We start from the raw sequence: 23,705 nt of genomic DNA on the forward strand, positions 1-23,705 counted from the left end.
ATCTCCCTGAGTTTGTTCAAACTCATGTCCATTGAGTCTGTGATGCCATCCAACCATTTCATCCTCATTCTCTCCCTTCTCCTCTTGCCCTCAATCTTTCCCAGAATCAGGGTCATTTCCAGTGAGGCAGCTTTTCGCATCAGGTGGTTGAAGTATTGGAGCTTCAGTGTCAGTCCTTCCTATGAATATACAGGGTTAATTTCTTATAAGATTGACTGGTTTGACTTCCTTGTTGTCCAATGGGACTCTCAAAAGTCTTCTCCAGCGCCACAGTTCAAAAGCATCAATTCATCAGTGCTCAACCTTCAGTTCAGTCCAGTCACTCAGTCTTGTCTGACTCTTTGCGGCCCTATGGACTGCAGTACGCTAGGCTTCCCTATCCATCACCAACTCCCAGAGCTTACTCAAATTCTTGCCCATTGAGTTGGTGATGCCATCCAACCATCTCATCCTCTGTCATCCCCTTCTCTTCCCGCCTTCAGTCTTTCCCAGCATCAGGGTCTTTTCACATGAGTCAGTTCTTCGCATCAGGTGGCCTAAAAGTATTGGAGTTTCAGCTTCAGGATCAGTCCTTCCAATGAATATTCAGGACTGATGTCCTTTAGGTTGGACTGATTTTTATCTCTTTGCAGTCCAAGGGACTCTCAAGAGTATTCTCCAATACCACAGTCAGAAGCATCAGTTCTTCGGTGCTCAGCTTTCTTTATGGTCCAACTCTCAGATCTGTACATGACTACTGGAAAAACCATAGCTTTGACTATATACTAGTGAAGTTCAAATGGCACAATTTTTCTTGAATTTTTAAATTAAATGTGTTATTTAATTTAATATTTACCTACTGTTTAGCTCTGGACAAATGGGGAGTTCCAAGGAAATGTTAAACTTGACATGTGGATTCCAAGAGGTTGCAGTCTGGTGAATGCACATTAAAGTCACTCCTCTAGTGAGGGTTTATTTCCCAGATGATTGGATTTATTAGAGTCATGTTAGGATAGTCACTAAGCAGCTATCTATAACTTGCAACAGAGACTATAAACGGGGTGATAAGGTGCCTAAAGTAGGCAGGGGCCAGTTTAAAGAGAAAGAATACTGATTTTTAAAAAGTAGAACTACAGCCATTCTTCATAGGTATTAGTTGGTCAGAGGGGCTTGATCAGCCCAGAAGCAAATGATACATACTCAGGTTTTTGTTCATTACATCCAATGACAAGATCATCAAAGAGGGAAGAATTAAACCAGTTAATTGATGGCATAATCAATATAGGTTTTTTTTTTTTCTCTAAAACGTACTGATTCCTTCAACTCTAAGTGTACTGATTTGAAGATCAGGGTTCTGAAAATCAGGGTTTAATGACAGTATGATTAAAATATTTGACATTTGAGTTGGGATTGTATGTAATATAAAAAATGGTATTAAAGATCATCTTTTGATGAATCTCAGATATTCACTAAAAGTCAAGTAGCTTTTAAAACTCAGTTTTATACTCTAGCTTCTTTGGTTATTTTTTATTGAGGTACTGACATTGACATATTGTTGACATACATTATTTTCAGGTGTACAACATAATGATTTGCTATTTATCTACATTGCAAGAGGATCACTCATAAATCTAGTACCATTCATCACCATGCATAGTTACAAAATTTTTTGTGTGTGATGAGGCCTTTCAGGTTGACTCTTTTAGCAGCTTTCAAATATATAATAATACGTTACTATAGGCACCGTGCTGTACATCACATCTCCATAACTTGCTTATTTGGTTAACTTTTTAATAGTTAACAGAGTTTGTAATAAGAATGGGTAAGTAAAATAAACTAAAAAGAAAATTTAAGATTTAAGGGGACATTTATGACTTTGCTACTTGAAGGGATATCTAGGAATAGCAAGCTAATTTTGAGATACAAATTATTCTTTGACATGAAGTTAAATAATGTCTGTAATATAGGAATATTTTTATTAAGGTGTAAATACCTTCATTCTTGCATTGTATAGTGGTAAATTATGACAGTGATAAACTTGACCTTACTGTAACAATATTAATTCTGTAAAAGGCAAGGCTTAGCAACTGGTGTTACCCTTCTGTATCCTTTTAACAAGATGCCTGGGATACTGCCTGAGGCCAGTATATGACTTCAGCACAGATCTGTCCTTTCTGCTGTGAGATATGTCTTTCACAGGGCAGTTGTAAGAATGCATTGAAAAATTGCATTTCTTTCAATCCTTTGTGGCAGCATTACAAAGAATGATGAACTTTTTTATGAGAGAATTCTTTAAAAAAAAAAAAAACCACCTAATGACAATAATAACGTAAGATGTTAACGAAGGAAAACCTGGGTGTACAGTTTACCAGAACCCTGTAATACCTTTGTAGCTTTTCTGTAAATCTAAAACTAGTCTAAAAGATGTGTTTTAATTAAAATAACCTAATGATTTGGTCATAACTGAGTTCAGTAATAAATTCTTTTGCAAAAGCCAGTTTATTTTGTTTCTACCTTAACTGGAAGAAAATCAGTTGACATTCTTCTCTTTACTCCTTTTCTAGGATTCAAGATGACCAACGAAGAACCTCTTCCTAAAAAGGTTTGCTTTCTCAGCAGTTTTTAAGCACTTTATTTGAATAATAGAGTTGAAAGGACTGTCCATATTGTTTGCTTGTTTTCTCCCTTGCTTTCTATCAGTTATATAGCATTGTGGGTATATAATGTGTGAGACATTGTATCTATATGTAATGTAGATTAAGAACATTTTCAGCCTTTCAAAAACTTGTAGTATCCCCACGATCTACTTGTAGTCTTTATCATATTTCTGTTTCCAGCTACATAGCTACAAATAATGTCAAAATAGGAAAGTATTTTACAAGATCCTCTAAGTTACTTATTTTCTTTTTCTTCCTAACTTAAATCCCTTTGGTTTTAATGCAAAACCACTTTTATATTAAAAAAATAACAGCTAAATTCTACCTTTTCCACTGGTTTTATTTTCTAGTCTCACTTTCCTTGTTTTATTTTCCTGTGTTAATTCACTTTAGGCACTTTGACACACACACAAAAGAGGTTACAAAGGAATAACATTTTCTAAGAGGAATTTATAATGCAGTTGGGAAAGCAGGAATATGTGCTTACTAACCAGTGAGTATTTAAGTGAACCATTTATTGGATAGTAAACGCTATGGAAATTTTTATCCTAGAAAGTCAAGTGCTTTAATAATCTGAGAATTACTGGGTGCTTTCACTTAGGCTTAGTAATATATTCTGCTGCTAGTGATTTTTCCCTCTTTTTGTTTCTGATAGTAACACTTACATTGTGGCAAATGCTACAATTTGAACCGTTTTTACGAAGAAAAATGTTTTAATAAGGGAAATTAATAAGAATTTTATATTAATTAGGATAGGTTCTGCTTTATAGTCTTCTTTTGCTTAGAGAAAACAATGTTTCTCAATTTACAAAGCAGTTTCATATTATTAGAATATCCTCATCTTTAAAAACTTTGTTTTGAAATAAACTGGTACAGTCCACATGCTCAGATTTCACCAGTTACGTGTACGTTTTTTGTGTGTGTAGTTCTGTGCAAGTTTATCACTTGTAACTTAATGTAAATACCACCGCAATCAAAATAGTTTCCTGAACCTGTATTACCATAAGCCTCTCTTAGGCCTCTCCTTTCTTTATAGCCACATCCATCCTCTCCCACTCTATTCTTAACTCCTGGCAACCACTGATCATTTCTTCATTTACGTAATGATGCTACTTCACAAGTGTTGTATATGTGAAATTATGCTGTATTAAGTATCCTTTTAGTTTTTTCACATAGCATAATTTCCTTGAGCTTTCTCCAAGTTGTATATGCCAGCATCTGTTTCTTTTTATTGCTAGAATCGTACTTCATGGTATCATAGTTTACCATTCACCTGTTGAAGGACATTTGGGTGGTTTCCAGTTTTGGGCTATTACAAATAAAGCTGTTGTTAACATTTTTATACAAGTTTCTGTGTGAAAATAAATTTTCATTTCTTTGGAATATGTGCTTAAGAGTACAAATGTTGGGTTGTATGAAACATCCATTTTTGGTTTTAAAAGAAACCACCAAATGACCTCCAGAGCAGCTGTATCATTTTACATTCTCAGCAGCAACTGTGGACACTGTCTCTGCATTGTCACTCCATATTTGGTATTGCCACTATTTTTTTATTTACTTGTTTTAAAACTTTTAGAAAGAGCACTTAGTTTATATCTTAATTCTCTTCACAGGTTCGACTGAGTGAAACAGACTTCAAAGTTATGGCACGAGATGAATTAATTCTAAGGTAAAATATTCTTTTACCAAAAATATAAAAGTCTTTCTATAGAACATTATGTTGTGATTTTATACTATAGTGTTTATATCAGATACTATTTTGTTTTTAATGTTAACACATCTTCAAATCATTTAATACACTTTTTCTATGGCCTGTTCCTTTGTTGTATAAACATTGGGGAAAGCATAACACTTTATAAAGAACTAAAGCACTAGCTTGGGTAACTTCTAGACTGACAGGTAACCTGAATTTTTTTCTTGTAGAAGGCACATATTCAGAACTCTAACTAGAGAAGCATTTGTACTTCATGTATATAACTTGGTATGGGGAAAGACACTGCTCTCAAAGCTTTCAGTTTAACAAATGAATGGACTTGTTTTGATGGTTTTTTTTTCCCTTTTCCATGTAACATGTGGAAAAGTTGTAGCCTTCAAGTATATTCTTCTCATGAAAGAAATACATTATTTACTGATGAAGCAAAGTTAATCTGTCTTGTGACTGTGACTTTAGTCACCATTATATCCGTCATTTTCTTATCTGCAAGTTTAAAGAGTTGGATTTAATTACTTTTAAAGATGACATCCAGCTCCAAATTTCTATGGTTATCTTATAAATGTCTTACTAAAGCAGACTGTCAATTATAGCATGATATTACTCATTTTTTAAATGTAAGAAATGAGAAAAGGGGAACACACATGTTTTGTGTTTTATAACTTAAATGTATTCTTTCTGCATTTTAGCACTGTCGTAGGTTTTCTATGGAATAACTTTTAGATAAAAATAAAATTAATGCTTTTTAGGGCAGCCTGCAAGTTTATTGAACTTTTTCCTCTAGAAATCTCAGGGAATTTTTACTTGCTGAACTGAGTAAATTTAACAGGTTGCAAGTGGGGGGAGAGAAAGGTGGTTTGGGCTCAGTGGTAAAAAATCTGCCTGCCAGTGTGGGAGGTGCAGGTTCGATCCCCAGGTCAGGAACATCCCTTGGAGGAGGAAATGGGAACCTACTCTAGTATTTTATCCTGGGAAATCCCGTAGACAGAGGAGCCTGGCAGCCTACAGTCTGTAGGGTTGCAAAGAGTCAGACGCAACTTAGTGACTAAGCACACACGCATGCAAAATAGACACAGATGACATGCTCCATTGTTTGTTAAGAGTCTGGTACGCTCTTTCTGCTTAGCTCCTCTATTGTGGACATGCTCTTTATCTATCTTTGCCATCGTCTCATGCATAGGATAGTTTTCCTGTTGCAGTCCTTTATATTCCTGCACATAAAATTTAAATATTTAGTTTTTTAAATTACTCTTGCCATTTTTTGCTGACGTAGATGCTCATGATACATTATTCATGTGTTGATGTTCTCCCTCTGTCTGTGGTACGGTTATGACTTTTAAGTAGGTTTTTCTTCCTGTCTTCTTGATAAGGATGTTTGCGGTTGAGCTTTTGTATTTGTCTTTTCTTCTGAAATCTTGCTTTAACCTCCATAAAACATCTTTATTCCTCCCGAAACATTGAATGAATGAACTCTTTGTGACCCTTGTTGTAGAGGCCATAAAAATAAGCAGGCCCTTGGCTTTGTCTTTATATAAAGAGGATTAGCTTGATATTATGGAATATTTTTGTTCATTATGGTATAATGTTTATGAATCTCAAAGGTTTTAAAGATTATAAAAATATTTTCTAAAATCTAAATTTTAATTAGGTGTAACTAAGAGCAGCTTGAAAACATATTTCTTCAGTAAGCAAGGTAGCAGACAGCTTACTGTCCGGAGCAGTTGCTTAAACATAAGACTGGGGAAAGTTTGTTATCTGCAGTAGTTCCCTAGAGCAACTAGTGTGTGTGTGTATATGTCTGCGCACACGCGCACTTAGTCGTATCCGACCCCATAGATTGTAGTCCGTCAGGCTCCTCTGTCCATGGGATTATCCTGGCAAGAATACTGGATGGGTTGCCATTTCCTTCTTCAGAAGATCTTGAGATCTTCCTGACCCAGGGATTGAACTTGAAACTCCTGCATTTGCAGGTGGATTCTTTACCGCTGAGCCACCTGGGAAGCCCTGAGAGGTTGTTGTTTTTTTTAATGGTTGCACTGGGTCTTCGTTGCTTCATGCAGGCTTTCTCTAGTTGAGGAGAGCGGGGGCTACTCTCTCTTTTGATACACAGGCTTCTCATTGCGATGTCTTCTCAGGTGGAGCACAGGCTCCAGGCAAGTGCAGCACGTGGGTTCTAGAGCATGAGCTCAGTAGTTGCGGCCCATGGGCTTAGTTGCTCCAAGGTGGTGGGATCTTCATGGATCAGGGATCAAGCTCGTGTCCCCTGCATTGGTAGGCAAATTCTTACCCACTGTGCCACCAAGGAAGTCCTAAAGCCTATATATCGGGGGTAGAGGAGTGTAATGAAGAGAGATCCAGATGGCGTATGGCATTTGTGCACGTTGTTTCGCGTATGGCATTTGTGCACGTTGTTTCTGCCAATTAGATATGCTTTTGAAAACAGGATGTTCTGTTTTTTATACTGTACAGAAAAGGACACATCCCCTTTTTTATTACTTTGAGAGAAATCGCATGCTATTTTCACATAAGAGCTGAGATCACCTTCAGTCCCTTATAATTAGGTGCGTTTTAAAAATGCCTTTTGTCATACATCATGACCAAGTGGGCTTTATCCCAGGAATGCAAGGATTCTTCAATATCCGCAAATCAATCAACGTAATACACCACATTAACAAACTGAAAAATAAAAATCATATGATTATCTCAATAGATGCAGAGAAAGCCTTCGAGAAAATTCAACATCCATTTTTGATAAAAACCCTCCAGAAAGTGGGAATTGAAGGGACATACCTCAACATAATAAAAGCTATATATGACAAACCCACAGCAAACATTATCCTCAATGGTGAAAAACTGAAAGCATTTCCCCTAAAGTCAGGAACAAGACAAGGGTGCCCACTCTCACCACTACTATTCAACATAGTTCTGGAAGTTTTGGCCACAGCAATCAGAGCAGGAAAAGACATAAAAGGAATACAAATTGGAAAAGAAGAAGTAAAGCTTTCACTGTTCGCTGATGACATGATCCTCTACACAGAAAACCCTAAAGACTCTACCAGAAAACTACTAGAGCTAATCAATGATTACAGTAAAGTTGCAGGATATAAAATCAACACACAGAAATCCCTTGCATTCCTATACACTAATAATGAGAAAATAGAAAGAGAAATTAAGGAAACTATTCCATTCACTGTTGCAACAAAAACAATTAAATACTTAGGAATATATCTACCTAAGGAAACAAAAGACTTGTACATAGAAAACTATAAAACACTAGTGAAAGTAATCAAAGAGGACACGAATAGATGGAGAAATATACCGTGTTCGTGGATTGGAAGAATAAATATTGTAAAAATGAGTATACTACCCAAAGTAATTTATACATTCAATGCAATCCCTATCAAGCTACCAACAATATTTTTCACAGAACTAGAACAAATAATCTCACAATTTGTATGGAAATACAAAAAACCTCGAATAGCCAAAGCAATCTTGAGGAAGAAGAATGGAACTGGGGGAATTAACCTGCCGGACTTCAGGCTCTATTACAAAGCCACAGTCATCAAGATAGTATGGTACTGGCATAAAGACAGAAATATAGATCAATGGAACAAAATAGAAAGCCCAGAGATAAACCCACGCTCCTATGGACACCTTATCTTCGACAAAGGAGGCAAGAATATAAAATGGAGAAAAGACAGTCTCTTTAACAAGTGGTGCTGGGAAAACTGGTCAGCCACTTGTAAAAGAATGAAACTAGAACACTTCCTAACACCATACACCAAAATAAACTCAAAATGGATTAAAGATCTAAATGTAAGACCAGAAACTATAAAACTCCTAGAGGAGAACGTAGGCAAAACACTCTCCGACATAAATCACAGCAGGATCCTCCAAGACCCACCTCCCAGAATATTGGAAATAAAAGCAAAAATAAACAAATGGGACCTAATTAAAATCAAAAGCTTCTGCACAGCAAAGGAAACTCTAAGCAAGGTGAAAAGACAGCCTTCAGAATGGGAGAAAATAATAGCAAATGAAGCAACTGATAAAGGATTAATCTCCAAATTATACAAGCAGCTCCTGCAGCTTAATTCCAGAAAACTAAGTGACCCAATCAAAAAATGGGCCAAAGAACTAAACAGACATTTCTCCAAAGAAGACATAAAGATGGCTAACAAACACATGAAAAAATGCTCAACATCCCTCATCATCAGAGAAATGCAAATCAAAACCACAATGAGATACCATTTCACACCAGTCAGAATGGCTGCTATCCAAAAGTCTACATGCAATAAATGCTGGAGAGGGTGTGGAGAGAAGGGAACCCTCTTACACTGTTGGTGGGAATGCAAACCAGTACAGCCACTATGGAGAACAGTGTGGAGATTCCTCAGAAAACTGGAAATAGAACTGCCATATGATCCAGCGATCGCACTCCTGGGCATACACACCGAGGAAACCAGAATTGAAAGAGACACATGTACTCCAATGTTCATTGCAGCACTGTTTATAATAGCCAGGACATGGAAGCAACCTAGATGTCCATCTGCAGATGAATGGATAAGAAAGCTTTGGTACATATACACAATGGAGTATTTCTCAGCCATCAAAAAGAATGCATTTGAATCAGTTTTAATGAGGTGGATGAAATTGGAGCCAATTATACAGAGTGAAGTAAGCCAGAAAGAAGAACATCAATACTCTATATTAACGCATATATATGGAATTTAGAAAAATGGTAACCTGAACCCTGTATAAGAGACTGCAAAAGAGACATAGGCATTTAGAACAGTCTTTGGGACTCTGTGGGAGAGGGTGAAGGTGGAATGATTGGGGAGAATAGAATTGTAGCATGTATATTATCATAAGTGACCAGTCCAGGTTCGACGCATAAATTTTCCTCTGTTCATTTCTTTGCATTTGTGCTTTTTTAATAAAAATACTTTTTTAGAAAATTAAAAAAAAATAAAATTATTTTAATGAAAAATTATAAAAAAAATAAAAATAAAAATGCCTTTTGTTTGAGGTGGACAGCATATCTGAAAAGTAGCGGTAAGTTTTTCACTCAGCTTTTATAATCCAGGCATCATGCTGAACATCAGTGATACACTGTCCTGTATGGTGTGTGATCTGACTCATGGGAACACCTCTTGTTATATACTCAGCAGAGAACACTTTTCTCTGTATTTCCATTTATCTAACGCCTATAAGTTCAAGAAGGAATAATTTTAAAGTGACTAATTTATTATAGGTTTATTATGGGTTAAACTAGGTTTATAATTATCTTAAAATAGGAGTGTGTGTGTGCATACTCATTCATGTCTGACTCTTTGCAGCCCCATGGACTGTAGTCTGCCAGGCTTCTCTGTGAGATTTTCCAGGCAAAAATACTGAAGTGGGTTGCCACTTCCCACTGCAAGGGTTCTTCCTGACCCAGGGATTGAACTGGAGTCTCTTGTGTCTCCTACATTGACAAGCGGATTCTTTACACTGGTGCCACCTGGGAAGCCCCCGTTAAAATGGGAGAGACATTAAAATCCACACAGTGGAATTAGTATTTAAAGTTAGTGGATGTGATTTTCTAGTATATTTAGTAAAAGCAGTTTAAACGTAACTAATGTGACTTTATTTTTGTGTTAGGTGGAAACAGTATGAAGCATATGTGCAAGCTTTGGAGGGCAAATACACAGATCTCAACTGTAAGTTAGAGTTTTAGCTTCCTAAGGCCTATGTGAATATTTCCTTTTAGATTGTTGTTATAAGCACAAGATAGTTGGTTTTACTAAGTAATTTTTATTCGAGAATTTCATTAAGGACCTATGTCCAGGCACTGTGTTTGGTGCTGGGAAGTAGAAAGATGGAGACATGATCTCTCTTCTTGATGAGTTCACAGTCATTGGAGAAGACTGACATACAGTAATCTTAACAGTAGCATGACTTCAAACTGAACAAGGTTCTGCGTGCACAGATAGGGAAATTCACAACTGCTTGAAACTTTCCTTGATGTCGCCCTTCCACAGAAAACTTGGAAGTGAAGCATGAGTTATTACTCTAGCAGGGGAAAATGTAGAAGCAACAGGTATTAAATTTATGATAGCTTAAATTGTAACACTAGGATATAGCTGTGTATTTATGGATTTTTCAGAAATCTACTGAAAATAATAAAGTTTATAATTTTAGACAATTTTAGTCTTTGTTACTTTTTACCGAGTTTCAGAGTAACACATTATTTGTGAGTACAAAAACCAATACAGTTTTCCAGGTTCAGAAAGATTAATCTTTTAAGATCTCAATTACTGTGTAATTATGGTATAATCCATAGAAGTAGTGAATAGTGTTGTTTAATGGCTGAGTCATGTCTGATTCTTTTGCAACCCCATGGACTGTAGCCCTCCAGGCTCCTTCTGTCGGTGGGATTTCCCAGGCAAGAATACTGGAGTGGATTGCCATTTCCTCCTACTCCAGGAGATCTTCCCAACCCAGGGATCAAGCCCACATCTCCTGCCTTGGCAGGTGGATTCTTTACCAGTGAGCCACCAGGGAAACCCTTGTGAAAGCTAAAGTAATAATTAGCTGTGCAGTTACGGACATGTTTATATTGATTAGGTTAAACAATACTAATCAGGACTTTGTGAATACATTTGTAGTATAAACAAATGCAAATAATGGAATTCCCTGCTTTTTGGGGAATAGATTAGACTTTAACAGCATAATTTCATCTAGCCTTATTAGGTGGCTCTGGACCAGTTTAACACCACTAACTCTTGAAAAGGCACTCATGATCAGGAATGAAGTTTATTGTCATAAAAGTTTAGGATAGAAACTAAAGACTTGAATTTTTTTACCATGGTTTTTATTATCCTTGACAAAGGGAGTCAGAACTTTCATTTGGTTAATTCAGTTTGATCTTTAAATTATGTTTCATGATGTTTTGGGATTTTTTTTTTCCTTTTAATCATCAGCTAATGATGTAACTGGCTTAAGGGAATCTGAAGAAAAACTAAAGCAACAGCAGCAAGAATCTGCACGCAGGGAAAACATTCTTGTAATGCGACTAGCAACCAAGGAGCAAGAGATGCAAGAGTGTACTGTAAGTATTTCAAATGTTTTAAGCCTTTATGGGGGTTTGGGTTTTGATTCACATTATTTCGTGTTAACTCACATTAAGTTAATTTTATATAATTAATACTAATTATACATGCACATTTTGTTAAGGTAGATATGTTTTGAGCTTCAGTGTGCTAAATGTAAAATTCTGATAGGTAACTTCTCATCATTGGATTTAAAGTAATTTTTTGTGGCCAAGAAGTCAGAAGTTTAAGTTATTCTTTGAAATCTCCATAATTGATGAGAATTAATATATTGGTTTAGATATCTTTAAGTAACATAATACCTGAGGGTATAAGCACCATTTACTCATTTTACTTGGCAAGGTTTCTCGTTAATTTCTCCTTTGCTGTCTTTACCTCATTCTACAGAAAACTAAGTATCAACTTCTGTTGTGTCTCCTTTTAATTGTTGACACCTTTCATTTGTACTGTTTGCCATGTCTACATAGATCTGAAATCTAGTGACATATTTGATCCTTTAACCCTGGTTGAATTTAGATACAGTTTTGTCTTCAACAGCCTTAGCCCTTGTTTTAGTGTTTGTATATGTAAATTACATAAGATAGAGGCAGCTCTATCCTTGTTGTTTTTTGTTTTTTTTTGTTTTCGGGCCATGCCACGCAGCTTGTGAAATCAGACTTCCCTGATAGCTCAGTTGCTAAAGAATCTGCCTGCAGTGCAGGAGTCCCCAGTTTGATTCCTTGGTTGGGAAGATCCTCTGGAGAAGGGATAGGCTACCCACTCCAGTATTCTTGGGCTTCCCTTGTGGCTTAGCTGGTGAAGAATCCGCCTGCAATGTGGGAGACCTGGGTTCAATCCCTGGGTTGGGGAGATCCCCTGGAAAGGGAAAGGCTACCCACTCCAGTATTTTGGCCTGGAGAATTCCATGGACTGTATAGTCCAAGGGGTCACAAAGAGTCGGACACGACTGAGTAACTTTCACTTTCAACCAGGGACTGAACCCAGGCCCCTGCCATGAAAACGTTGAGTCCTAACTTCTGTGCCACAAAGGAATTCCCTGTTGTTTCTAATCTTAAAAGCTGCAGTTTTCTTGGAATTTTTTCTGTAATCTCCATTTGATAGATATTAAAATCTAATGCATAAGGCAGTATTCTGGTCATTGGAGGTTAATAATCTATGGGGCACACATCTATTTCTTTCCTTCTCTCACCATTAAAATGTTCTTTAGGACTTAATCACAGTCTTTATTCTTCCTGTATAGACATTGTCCACATTTGGACAAGTCTTCAGTCCCTCTTTCTTCACTTTTTCAAAATGACTTCTTTACCTGTTAATTTGCTAAAGAAAAGAGTAGCCTCTTTTATTGTCTCTATCTTCTCAGTGCTCCTTTTGTTTCTGCCAGTTACTTTCCATCTTCACTGCCACTACATTTTTTCTGTAAGGTCATTGTATTAAGAAAATTCTCTTTCTCACCACTCTTTATGTCTTCACTTTCCCCAGCTTTGGCTTTTGGCGTTCCCTCGTTACCTTTTTTTTAACTTGGGTACTTGGTTCAAAGAATCTTAACAACATTCTCAATATGAGGGGTTTTGTTTGGTTTTCTGTAACACCCCTCCAATTTTTTTCCTCTCGGTATTTTCATATCTAATGGCGTGAGTAGTACTACTCAAGTGCCAAGTCCCAAAACTGGTTAATTCTTTCTTTTTGTGATATTCAGGATTCTTGGTTCAACCCTTTACTCACTAATAGGTTTCCCTGTTGACACGGCACTGTGCTAGATGCTAACACGTGCAAAGGATGGATCTTGCCTTCCAAATGCGGGCGCCTGGTCGGCAGTGTGAGTGGGTGGTGCCAGTGATAGCGTCTCAGAAAACCAGTGCGTCTTGGTTTCTGCCTCTTGAGTCCTCCCTGCTCTTGACATCCTAGTCCAGGCACTTCTTAACCGCTTACCTGGACAGTATGTGCTGTTGGCTCACCTCAGCGATTCTACAGCCATCCCATATACACGGGGGGTTTTGATCATTTCATTCCTAATCTAAGCCATGGGTGCTGCCTCTTCACCCTTCTGTCATCTCAACCTAGATTTAAGATTTTTTTCCAAGTAGAACCTAACTTTCCAGCCACATTTTTTTTTTTAACAGCTCTTCTCTGCACATCCCAGCTGAAGCACTTACTGATCTTTCTGTTAGAACACAGTGAGGTTTTGCAGAAAGGGCAGCAGGAGCAAAAATCACAAGAAAATGGCAAGCTTATAGTAGCAGATGAGGGCAGTTCATTTTGTAAACTTGTAAAATTCCTTAAGCTAAAAGAAAGAAAATTAGTTCTGTTTGGTGAAGTAATAATTAAGTATAGCCTAATCCTCTTAATATATTTGTATCTTTTACTAAATTTATGTTAGACATTAATAGCTGTTTTGGAAGTGTTATTTTTAATCCTATTTAAGGTTTAGAATGGAGTAGGATCTTGAACCTGATCTACTTTGGGTGTGAAGAAAGTGATGCATTTAATGCTAATAAACTGTATTTCCTATTTTAAAACTGTGCTGACAGTACAACCAGAGTTGAAATTGAAGTTTTCATATATAAGTAGAGGGATTTAGTAAGGTGGGAAAAGCCTTAGACTGAGAGTCAGGAAGCTTGAGAATAAGAATTCTAGTTCCATTACTGACATTGAACTATAACTGTGTCCTTGAACAATTGGCTTCTTTAATCTCTCAAAACTAAGCAGTTTGGACCAGGTCAGTCACCTTCCAGCTTTACTATGCTGTGATTCAAATCTGCTTGGAGGGAAAAAAGTGAATATATGCTTGATTTTGGGTTAAGGTGCTATTTATAAAGCTGTAATACCAGCTCATGTAAATATGTAAGTACTATGTATTTTTAAATTTAGAAATGCAAATACGTTTTAAGTTGTAATCTTGTACCTGGTGTAATGTTAGGGAACAGTTTCCCAAAAGCAGATTTGTATGAGTAAATCACTATACTTTTAAATAGTTAATATTTTAAACTTTGCCTTTTTTTTCCCCAGTGGGCATCAGCATTTTTAATAAATACAGCAGCGGGGTGTTTTTTTGTTTTGTTTTGTTTTGTTTTGTACTGTTTTGATTGCCAACATGTTGTCTCCTTATATTTAAAGTTTCCAAATATGGAATGCAGTCAAATGGCCTTTTTTCCTACGTGGATAACCTTAAATAGTTTTGTGAGTGTTCTTTTTGTGGGTTGTTTTGTTTTGTTTTGGAGGTTTTTTTGCTGCAAGGCTTGTGGTATCTTACTTCCCTGACCAGGTATTGAAATCAAGCCCTGGCAGTGAGAGCAACTGAATCCTAACCACTAGATTGCCAGGGGATTCCTAAATAGTTGTTCTTAATTTGTACTTTCTTTTAGAGGATTTTAAGATAGAAGGGAGAGGGGCTTAGTAAGCAAGTTGGTAAACCAGTGAACAGAAAGGGATTTTATCTCATCTTCTTAGGTATGTTTCCTTTGATTTGGTAGTAATGGGGTTTTTTTGCTTTGCACAGACTCAGATCCAGTACCTCAAGCAAGTCCAGCAGCCTAGCGTTGCACAACTGAGATCAACAATGGTGGACCCAGCGATCAACTTGTTATTCCTAAAAATGAAAAGTGAACTGGAACAGACTAAAGACAAACTGGAACAAGCCCAAAATGAACTGAGTGCCTGGAAGTTTACGCCTGATAGGTAAACAAATCATACTCCCCAGTCAAGACTTCCCTGACAGTCCCACTGCGAGAAAGCTGTGGTGGGACAGCCACGTACTCGTTTCCACACCAAGACTCAGACTTTTTGAGCCAAAAAGCCACATTCTTATACTATCCAGCTTGTAAAGGTTAATGTAAAACTTACCAGATGAACCTTGTGTTTCAGCTTTTTTCTCTTCCCCCTCCCCTTGCTTCAGAGGCCTGATGGCGTCGGACTATTCCGAAGAAGTGGCCACCTCCGAAAAATTCCCCTTCTAGAACATGTAGACACTTGAGAAATGTTTCTGTTTGAAGAAAATAGAGGGAGAAACAGAAGTCTTAAGTCTGTGGCACACTGTGTCTTCAGACAGTTTGGAGGAATGAAAACCTAGAGATTTAAAACCATGAATTGAACATGTAAAATTCCAGTAAATGTAAAGATGGAATATGCATCGCTCTTAACCTTGAGCATAGTGACTTAGAGACACTGTATATCAGTTTTGCCAATAAGACTGTGGACTTCGTGATTGTTGTTGAACTTCTGGGTCACACTCAAATGAGGTGAATTTTGCCTTTGAAGGGTTTATTTGCTAAGAACCAACTTAATAGTCACGAGTGAATCAAATAATAGATGTCAGTACAAGTAGTTCATCTATTTAACCATTTCGTTTGGGGCTCTATATTCCTTGATTGAGCCTTAAATCAGTGTGGTTTTACTCAATGATTTGTTCTTTGAATGGTTGCTAATACTGTAGATAATCTTACCGAGGACTGTACAAACATGAAGGTGTGGTGTCAAACTTCAGGTTTTAAACTGTTTGAAGCATTATAAACATTCATTTCACAACTAGATTGTATAAGGATATTGGCTGTGATGAGACTCACTGCGTTTTTTTTCAGTAGTGAAATTTATTAAATTCCCATTCCATTCAACAGGCACATGTTGAAAGAGCATTGTCATTGGTGTTAATGGGGGAATGTGTTCCTTCATTGTACTTGGGCCTTTTGTATTGCACTCTTGATATTAAATTAAATGTGCCTTGAAATAGTTGTTTTTTTTTTTTAAGTTCAAGGATTACTATGATGATTTTGTTGTACTTTTAACATTTTGATTGGGGGGCGCTGTGGAGAGCAGATTGATTTTGAAAAAATTGTTGCTGTGCTCTTCAAAGTGAAGGAAAAGGCTCTGTGTCTCATTTTTTAAAGACCTACTTTTTTCCAGCTGGTATCATAAAAAAACAAAGAGACTTGACACTTGTTGCTTTTTGACACCTTGTCCCAGGATATTGCAGTAGAAATTAATGTGGGACAGCTTTACAGGGTGCCTGCCAGAAGATTGGGGACAGAATATATTGGAACTGTGGGCTGGCCTAAGTGAGACATTTCGTGAATTGAAAAAAAAGTATAGTGATCATTTCTAGCAAATTCATTTGCTCATTTAGATAAATGAGGCATTATTTTCTTCATGCTTCCATCCAATCCTGGAGGTGAATTTTTTCGTCAGATCATTCTATAAGTCACCAATTCGAATTTTCACTTGGTGATAATGGAGTCTAAGATGAGTGGAAGATAAAATGTTCCAGATTGTCCCAACGTTTAAGTGCAGTTTTAACGAGGGTGACTTAAGTTCTCTTTTAATCATTCCAATCAATTGTAAGTATCTTGTATGTCTGTACTTGAGGGAACTGATTGTGGGGCAGCGGGCGGGTTGAAGAAGTGCTTTGTGTGACTTCACAGCAAGAAATCTGCTTCTAAGATTCTCTCTGTGGGGGTTGGAGGGTAAGTAACCACATCTGTTCGAAATTAGCTTATTGTACCTGAATTAAGGCTTTTGTATATATTTTATGCCATTAAAGATCACAGTAGAAAGGGCCTACATATTTTCGGTAGGTCAAGAGATAATTAATTCATAAAAGGTATTATGTACGCAAATTTAGCCAAGCATTTTTGTTTGCCACTTAAGTAACAGTCATGTTGAGGTGGGTTTTTTTCTTCTTATTGTTAAAAAATGTTTAATTAATGAGATAACACTTGCTCATGTATAAGATTTAAACAGCGTAAAGAAAAGTAGAGGTGTAAAAGAAGTTTTATTCCTGGGTGACCTTCCCCTTACCCTTTCTATTCCCCAGGAATAGTGACCATTTTTAAATTTCTTCGGTATCAAGAAAATTTGTATGCATATACAGTAATTATATGTGTATTGGTTTTAAACAAATGCGGACATGCATGTGTACATACAGATGATTTCTAGCATGACTTTCCCCAGGCCCCCTTTATCCTTGGGCTTTTTTCCCATTTTTTTTAGTATATTTAGGTTACTTACCATTCTTAATGGTTGTATAATATTTTCATTGTATTAATTTATTTTAACCACCTATAAATGGAATTTTGTAAAAGTTAACTGTAAGCTAGAGTTCGTTGGGTGGTGTAACTACATCATTAATTTGAAACAAACAGTGCTCAATCAATACTCTGTCTGGAATAATTCAAATAGAATGGGTTGTGTGGGTTGTTTTTCACTTTTTCATTGTTTAAATTTTGAGAGAGAATGATCCCCTGAATTTACGTTGTCCGTTTTAGTTAAAATATTTCATACATGTGACACTGTGTATATTTTAGAAGTTACAGGGACATGTTGCAGAATTTTGACAGTTCAGTTTGCATTTATAAACAGTTAGTTGTGTGTACACCTTCAGAATACCCTCATCCCTTCCCCTTGATAACAAAGCAGTATACAGTGTCCGTTCTTTCTCTTAAATTATTTTCTACTTTTTTCTTTGTGAGTTATTTGATTTTTAGCAATGGGTTAGAATATTTTGTAATTAAAAAAAAATTACTCCAGAGCCAAGTTTCTTGAAATTGGATTCTTATTTTTTGTGATACAATGAACACAACACAAATTTTACACAACATGGTAAAGTGGCATAAAAAGTACAGAACGTTTAAAGAAAAGATTCAGTGAAGATTTGTTTTAATAATTTTAGAAGTGATGGGATTATTTTAGAATATTTATTAAAAGGCGTGACTTCATAAATGAAATATTTTTGCATTAGAATTTGGTACTTTTTATGAGGTTAAGTTAGGTCACAAATTGCTCTATTAATTTTACAATTGTTTGTGTTTAAAAAATTGATATAAAAGATTTCTCAGGTTAGTTGGTAAGCTGATGTTTTCACAAGAAAACAGAGTTGGGGGAGCATAGGCAGTGAAGTGGAAGGAAGGCCACTGTCTCTGATGATAGTGCCTGTTTCTTCATTCCTTGCTTGATTTCTAAACTCTTATTCAGTAGAGGCTAAAGTCTGAGGATGCTAATAGGCAATACGGAGCTGTAATAGGAAATAAAGGAGCTGTAGTAGCAACAAACAGATATCAGCTAATAAAGTTGCCATGTCGTGAGAGAACCTTTCCCACATGCTAACTCGTTTTCATGTGAGGCTTTGTGCAGTAATAACCCAGGTTTGGGGCCTCCCTGGTGGCTCAATGGTAAAGAATCCCCTGCCAATGCAAGAGATGTGGATTCGATCCCAGGGTGGGGAGGATCCCCCGAAGAAGGAAATGGCAACCCACTCCAGCTTTCTTGCCTGGAAAATCCCATGGACAGAGGAGCCTGGTGGGCTATAGTCCACGGAGTCAGAAAAGAGTCAAACATGGCTTAGTGACTAAACACCACCAACAGCCACCAGGTTTTACTTCAGATTTGTGTAAGGAAAATATATCACAGACTTTCACTTGAATCACATCAGGCTGAAACATGTGTTATTGATAAAAGATACCTTGCATCACAAACTCCAGTAACAGTGTCTCAATAAAACTTGATTACTTTTCTTTAGTGTCAGCATTAACAAGAGGAGTTCTGATTCAAGCATACAATTGTGATGTTACCTTCAGTTCAGTTCAGTCGCTCAGTTGTGTCCGACTCTTTGCGACCCCATCAATCACAGCACGCCAGGCCTCCCTGTTCATCACCAACCCCTGGAGTTAACCTTAGAGATTTGGAAAGGAACAGTTTGATATTCTTCCGATAAAGCTCAGAATGATCTTACTGATTAAAAATTCTTTTTACTGACACTGTTCTTTTAATGGGCTTTGATTTGCCCGATATATTACTTCACAATGCATCTCCTCCTTATTAGTAATATATAGAGGATGAACCTTGATTGATTTTTGCAGTTGCTGTATGTATGCATGTAGAAAGTATGGCAGTCCTGATTTGGCAGATATTCACATATTTGCATTATTTATGCTGCTGGTGCTGCTGTTGCTAAGTCGCTTTAGTCGTGTCCGACTCTGTGTGACTCCATGGACTGCAGCCTACCAGGCTCCTCCACCCATGGGATTTTCCAGGCAAGAGTTTTGGAGTGGGTTGCGATTGCCTTCTCCTTATTTATGCTAAGTAACCCCAATCTTATTTTTGTGTCCTAAGGATAATCTTTTCAACATGAATAATGTCTTCACCATATATCAGTATTAAAATTTCAAAAACTTATAGCCCAGTTTAAGACAGCTCAAATATATATATATATATCGTATAAAGTTAAGTGAGGGATTGATAAATAGAAATAGTCTTGAGGCTTTTTAAAAGCAATTACTGAACAGGCCTCACTTAATGCAATAAATGTTCTTGTGGAACCTGCCTATTAAGAGGCATCCTTATAAACTCTGGTCTAGCAAGAATTTACTCTCCTTTTTGTATTTATAGGTACTGATTTTATATATTAGGTAGAAGTTTACATTTGTGGTTGATGTTGCATTTACCCTTTCAAGAACTTTTCTGTTCCATAAAGCTAAGTGCCTTAGAGTTTTATTAATATTGATATATTTGAAATGTGTGTCAAATAACTGGCCTGTTTCTATTTCAAATTATAATTGGGGATAAAACTTAGATTTCAGAATCAATTACAATGTAATAGAAACAAAGTAGCCACTTAGGTACTTTTTCTTCAGGTTTTATCTTTGCTGCATTGGCAAAGTACTGAAATGTACAAGATGGATGTGTCCGGAAAAGAAGGTGGTAATTGTAGGCAGGCGTCTGCTGTGACATAGAGTTATATTCTGTATGTGTTATATCTGTTGCTGTAATAATTTCAAACAAAGAAGGTTGTCAAGAATTTGTCTTCATTTTGTGATGAATGGCTCTTTCCTTTGCAGCCAAACAGGCAAAAAGTTAATGGCGAAGTGTCGAATGCTTATCCAGGAGAATCAAGAGCTTGGAAGGCAGCTGTCCCAGGGACGTATTGCACAACTTGAAGCAGAGTTGGCTTTACAGAAGAAATATAGTGAGGAGCTTAAAAGCAGTCAGGATGGTAAGGGGTTTTTTGAAAAGTTTGGTTAACTTTGCACTGGCTTTAAAATACTGCCAGGCATGAGTATTATAGATTAGAGTCTGTATATGCTAATCTCTGCCAGTGGTTCTATGAAATTATAAGTGAAATATTTCCAGTTGAGTCAACAAAGCCATTTAATTTAGTGGTGGTTCCCCCTCCCCCCACCCAGTTGGTTGTTGTGCAGATTTCATAAGTTTTTGGTTTTTTAGGGGTGGGGTTTGGAAAGACAGGAGGGCTCTTGTATTAATAAGGCATTATATAGCTATATAAACTTAAATTCGGTGCTTAAAAGGATATATTCAGTGCTTAATATCTTGACTTAACCGATTTCTGTCAGTGTAGATCTTGGAAATATTTGGCCATGTCCAGGGATCTAAAAATATATAATTGATTGTGGAAGAATTCCCTAGTGGTCCAGTGGTGTGGACTCAGTGCTTTTAGTGCCTGGGCCAGGTTCCATCCCTGGTCAAGTAACTCAAGTTCCTGCAAGCTGCGAGGCATGGCCAAAAATAAGAAATAAATACAGAGATTCTGTTTAGTGAAAAAGATGTAATATTTATTTGCCCAAAGAAATGGAACTTGTCGGCCACCATGCTGGTCTAGTACAGCTGCATGTATGCTCTTTCTCCTTTGTGAAGAAAATTAGAAAGAAAAACACCCAATTTTTCTAAAGATTAAATTAATTACAACTTTGCAGTTAATTGCAAAGAAAGTCAGTAGTCAATACCTTTAAAACTGCCTCTTCAAAGTGATGGTTTTTAGCTCTTACTATTTGTAAATACAGTAAATAGGAGTCTTTTTGTATAGTAGTGAGGGAATTCCCTCACCCCAAGACCTTTTTAGAACTTTATAGACATGTGTGTTTTTATCAGTTTCAAGAGTTATTTTGTCTGAATTTTGTTCTTGAATGTGGAATAATCCTTGCTGACAGCATAGGCTTCTTTGGAGTGTTGGAATCAAGGGCTTCCCCAGGGACTACACCTGCCGTGGAGCTGCATATTGGCTAGGAGGGTGAGGAGTCGGGCCAGGCTTGTGGGCCCACAGGCAAACAAACATGGAACAGATTTTGTGGGCTGTAACCAGTTTTATGTGACCAGATAGTTTGGATCATTGTAAACTTGGTTGCTTTTTATATATTCAGGCTTTTGCTTTCTCTCACAAATAAACTTGTTCTTGAATGGCTATTTTTAAATTACAAGAAAAATTTTAAAATATTTTTTGTGATTTTAGAATTGTATTTGTTTACTTAAACATTTATTGACTGCCTCGCTTTGTGCAGGCACTAAGAAGTATTTTAAAATATATTGTAAGAGATATTAAAGTAGGTTTGGCTCTCCTTTGCACAGAACTGAATGACTTCATCATACAACTTGACGAAGAAGTAGAGGGTATGCAGAGTACCATTCTAGTTCTTCAGCAACAACTGAAGGAGACACGCCAGCAGTTGGCTCAGTACCAACAACAGCAGTCTCAAGCCCCAGGCCCGAGTACCAGCAGGACTACATCTTCTGAGCCTGTAGGACAGGCAGAGGCCACAGGTAAAGACTGCAATCGTCTGGCCAACGGACCAAGTAATGGCAGCTCCTCCCGGCAGAGGACGTCTGGGTCTGGATTTCACAGGGAGGGGGACACAGCCGAAGATGACTTTCCTTCTTCTCCAGGGAATGGGAATAAGGCCTCCAGCAGCTCGGAGGAGAGAACTGGCAGAGGAGGTAGTAGTTACGTAAACCAACTCAGTGCGGGGTATGAAAGTGTAGACTCTCCCACGGGCAGTGAAAACTCTCTCACACACCACTCAAATGACACAGACTCCAATCCTGACCCGCAAGAGGAGAAAACCGTGAGTGGGAAAGGTAACCGAACTGCGGGTTCCCGCCACGTTCAGAATGGCTTGGACTCAAGTGTAAATGTACAGGGTTCAGTTTTGTAAAAAACAGAAACAAAATTTCCAGCAAATTTTTATACAGTGTCATTTAATTTGGAAGAGGATACTGTCCAGTTAAGGCATACTTTTGTCACAATTTGCCTTTTTTGTGGGTGGTTTTTTTTTTTCTTTTTTCTTTGCTTCAATACCTCTGCCACTTTGGAAATGTAACAGTTAATTACTTTGAATGTTGCTAAAAGGACATTTTGTGTAGGGTCAGGTTATTTTTATATGAGTTAATGTGAAGTTGTAAATGGAACTCTTTCCTTAAAGTATAACACAGTGATGTCTGTGTGAATCTGTGTCTACCCTAGAACCTGTGCTGTGTGAGGGCATTCTTACTCATGCTGTTACTATGCTTATGCACCATTCAGACTTGTCAGAGTAGATGTGGGTTTATGACTGCCAAGTTTGCCCAGAACAGTAGTTTTACCACTAAAAGTTGGACTTGTTGAAGGAGTCCTATAGTAGTTTCAGTGTTAGATACAGTTTTTCCCACCGTACATCTGTGCATTTTCTCTTTAGGTGATTGAATGTTTAAGAAATTTGTGTGCATAGTTACTCAGTTTCTATGAATTGTTGTATCCTGTTAATGCATATTGCTCTGTGACTCCAGTATATCTTACCTGTACTGACCAAACGTAAATAAAGATTTTTATTGTAACTCCTTCCATTAGTTGGTTTTTTTTATTTGTGTGTGTGTGTTTAGCATTTTTTTTTTTTCGTTGCATAGCTACTCATTTTTCCACATACCACAAAGGTGGATGGAACTTAAGTCCATGCTTAAATTTAATTGTAAACTTAATTTAAAAAAATTTTATCCCTTGTTTTGGGAAATGAACTTGGAAGTGGAAGACTACACTTTGTTTCCTGACTTACACAAATAATTGTTAAAATATTTGAAAATTCAGAAAAGTGTAAAGAAGGAAATAGTCACCTAAGTATTTGTTAGGTTTTAATTAAAAAAGTAGGCTTTGTGAAATGGTTTCAGGTAATTACGATTTCAGGTATCATAAGTCAGTGACGTTTTAAAATCTTGTCCACTTACACGGATTTGTACTAATAACATCTGCTAATATTATGTGATAACAGTGTGGAGTGTTATAATGAAGGCGAAATATTTTAAAGAGGTAAGAAAGTTTGCTTCATTTCCTGTCATGTTTTAAACATTAAGTATCAAGGTCCAGTTGGGGGTGGGAGGAAGTCTCGAGGGAGGGGATATATGTATACTTGGGATATATGTATACTTAATAGCTAATTCATGTTGTACAGCAGAAACCAACAAAAATTGTAAAGCAGTTATTCTCCAATTAAAGTACCAAGGTCTGTGGAATGGAATGGC

The 23,705-nt window shown here is 37.0% G+C and overlaps 1 protein-coding gene across 4 annotated transcripts in view; it reads left to right on the forward strand.

Moving 5' to 3' along the window:
- The window catches only part of WTAP (WT1 associated protein), a 29,226-nt gene extending 6,195 nt beyond the window's left edge, over nucleotides 1-23,031 (forward strand). For all 4 annotated transcript variants that reach the window (XM_055433675.2, XM_055433676.2, XM_055433674.2 and 1 more), the window contains 7 exons: nucleotides 2,544-2,581; nucleotides 4,250-4,305; nucleotides 9,991-10,049; nucleotides 11,313-11,440; nucleotides 14,938-15,116; nucleotides 20,264-20,418; nucleotides 21,786-23,031. In XM_055433675.2, the coding sequence (XP_055289650.1) occupies nucleotides 2,552-2,581; nucleotides 4,250-4,305; nucleotides 9,991-10,049; nucleotides 11,313-11,440; nucleotides 14,938-15,116; nucleotides 20,264-20,418; nucleotides 21,786-22,369 (1,191 nt within the window). In that variant the 5' untranslated portion in view covers nucleotides 2,544-2,551 and the 3' untranslated portion in view covers nucleotides 22,370-23,031. The remainder of the gene's footprint in view (nucleotides 1-2,543; nucleotides 2,582-4,249; nucleotides 4,306-9,990; nucleotides 10,050-11,312; nucleotides 11,441-14,937; nucleotides 15,117-20,263; nucleotides 20,419-21,785) is intronic.
- Nucleotides 23,032-23,705: the final 674 nt, after the last annotated feature.

The sequence above is a fragment of the Moschus berezovskii genome, chromosome 10, assembly GCF_049115385.1.
Source record: "Moschus berezovskii isolate FMDL1 chromosome 10, NW_MosBer_1.0, whole genome shotgun sequence".
NCBI lineage: Eukaryota > Metazoa > Chordata > Mammalia > Artiodactyla > Moschidae > Moschus > Moschus berezovskii.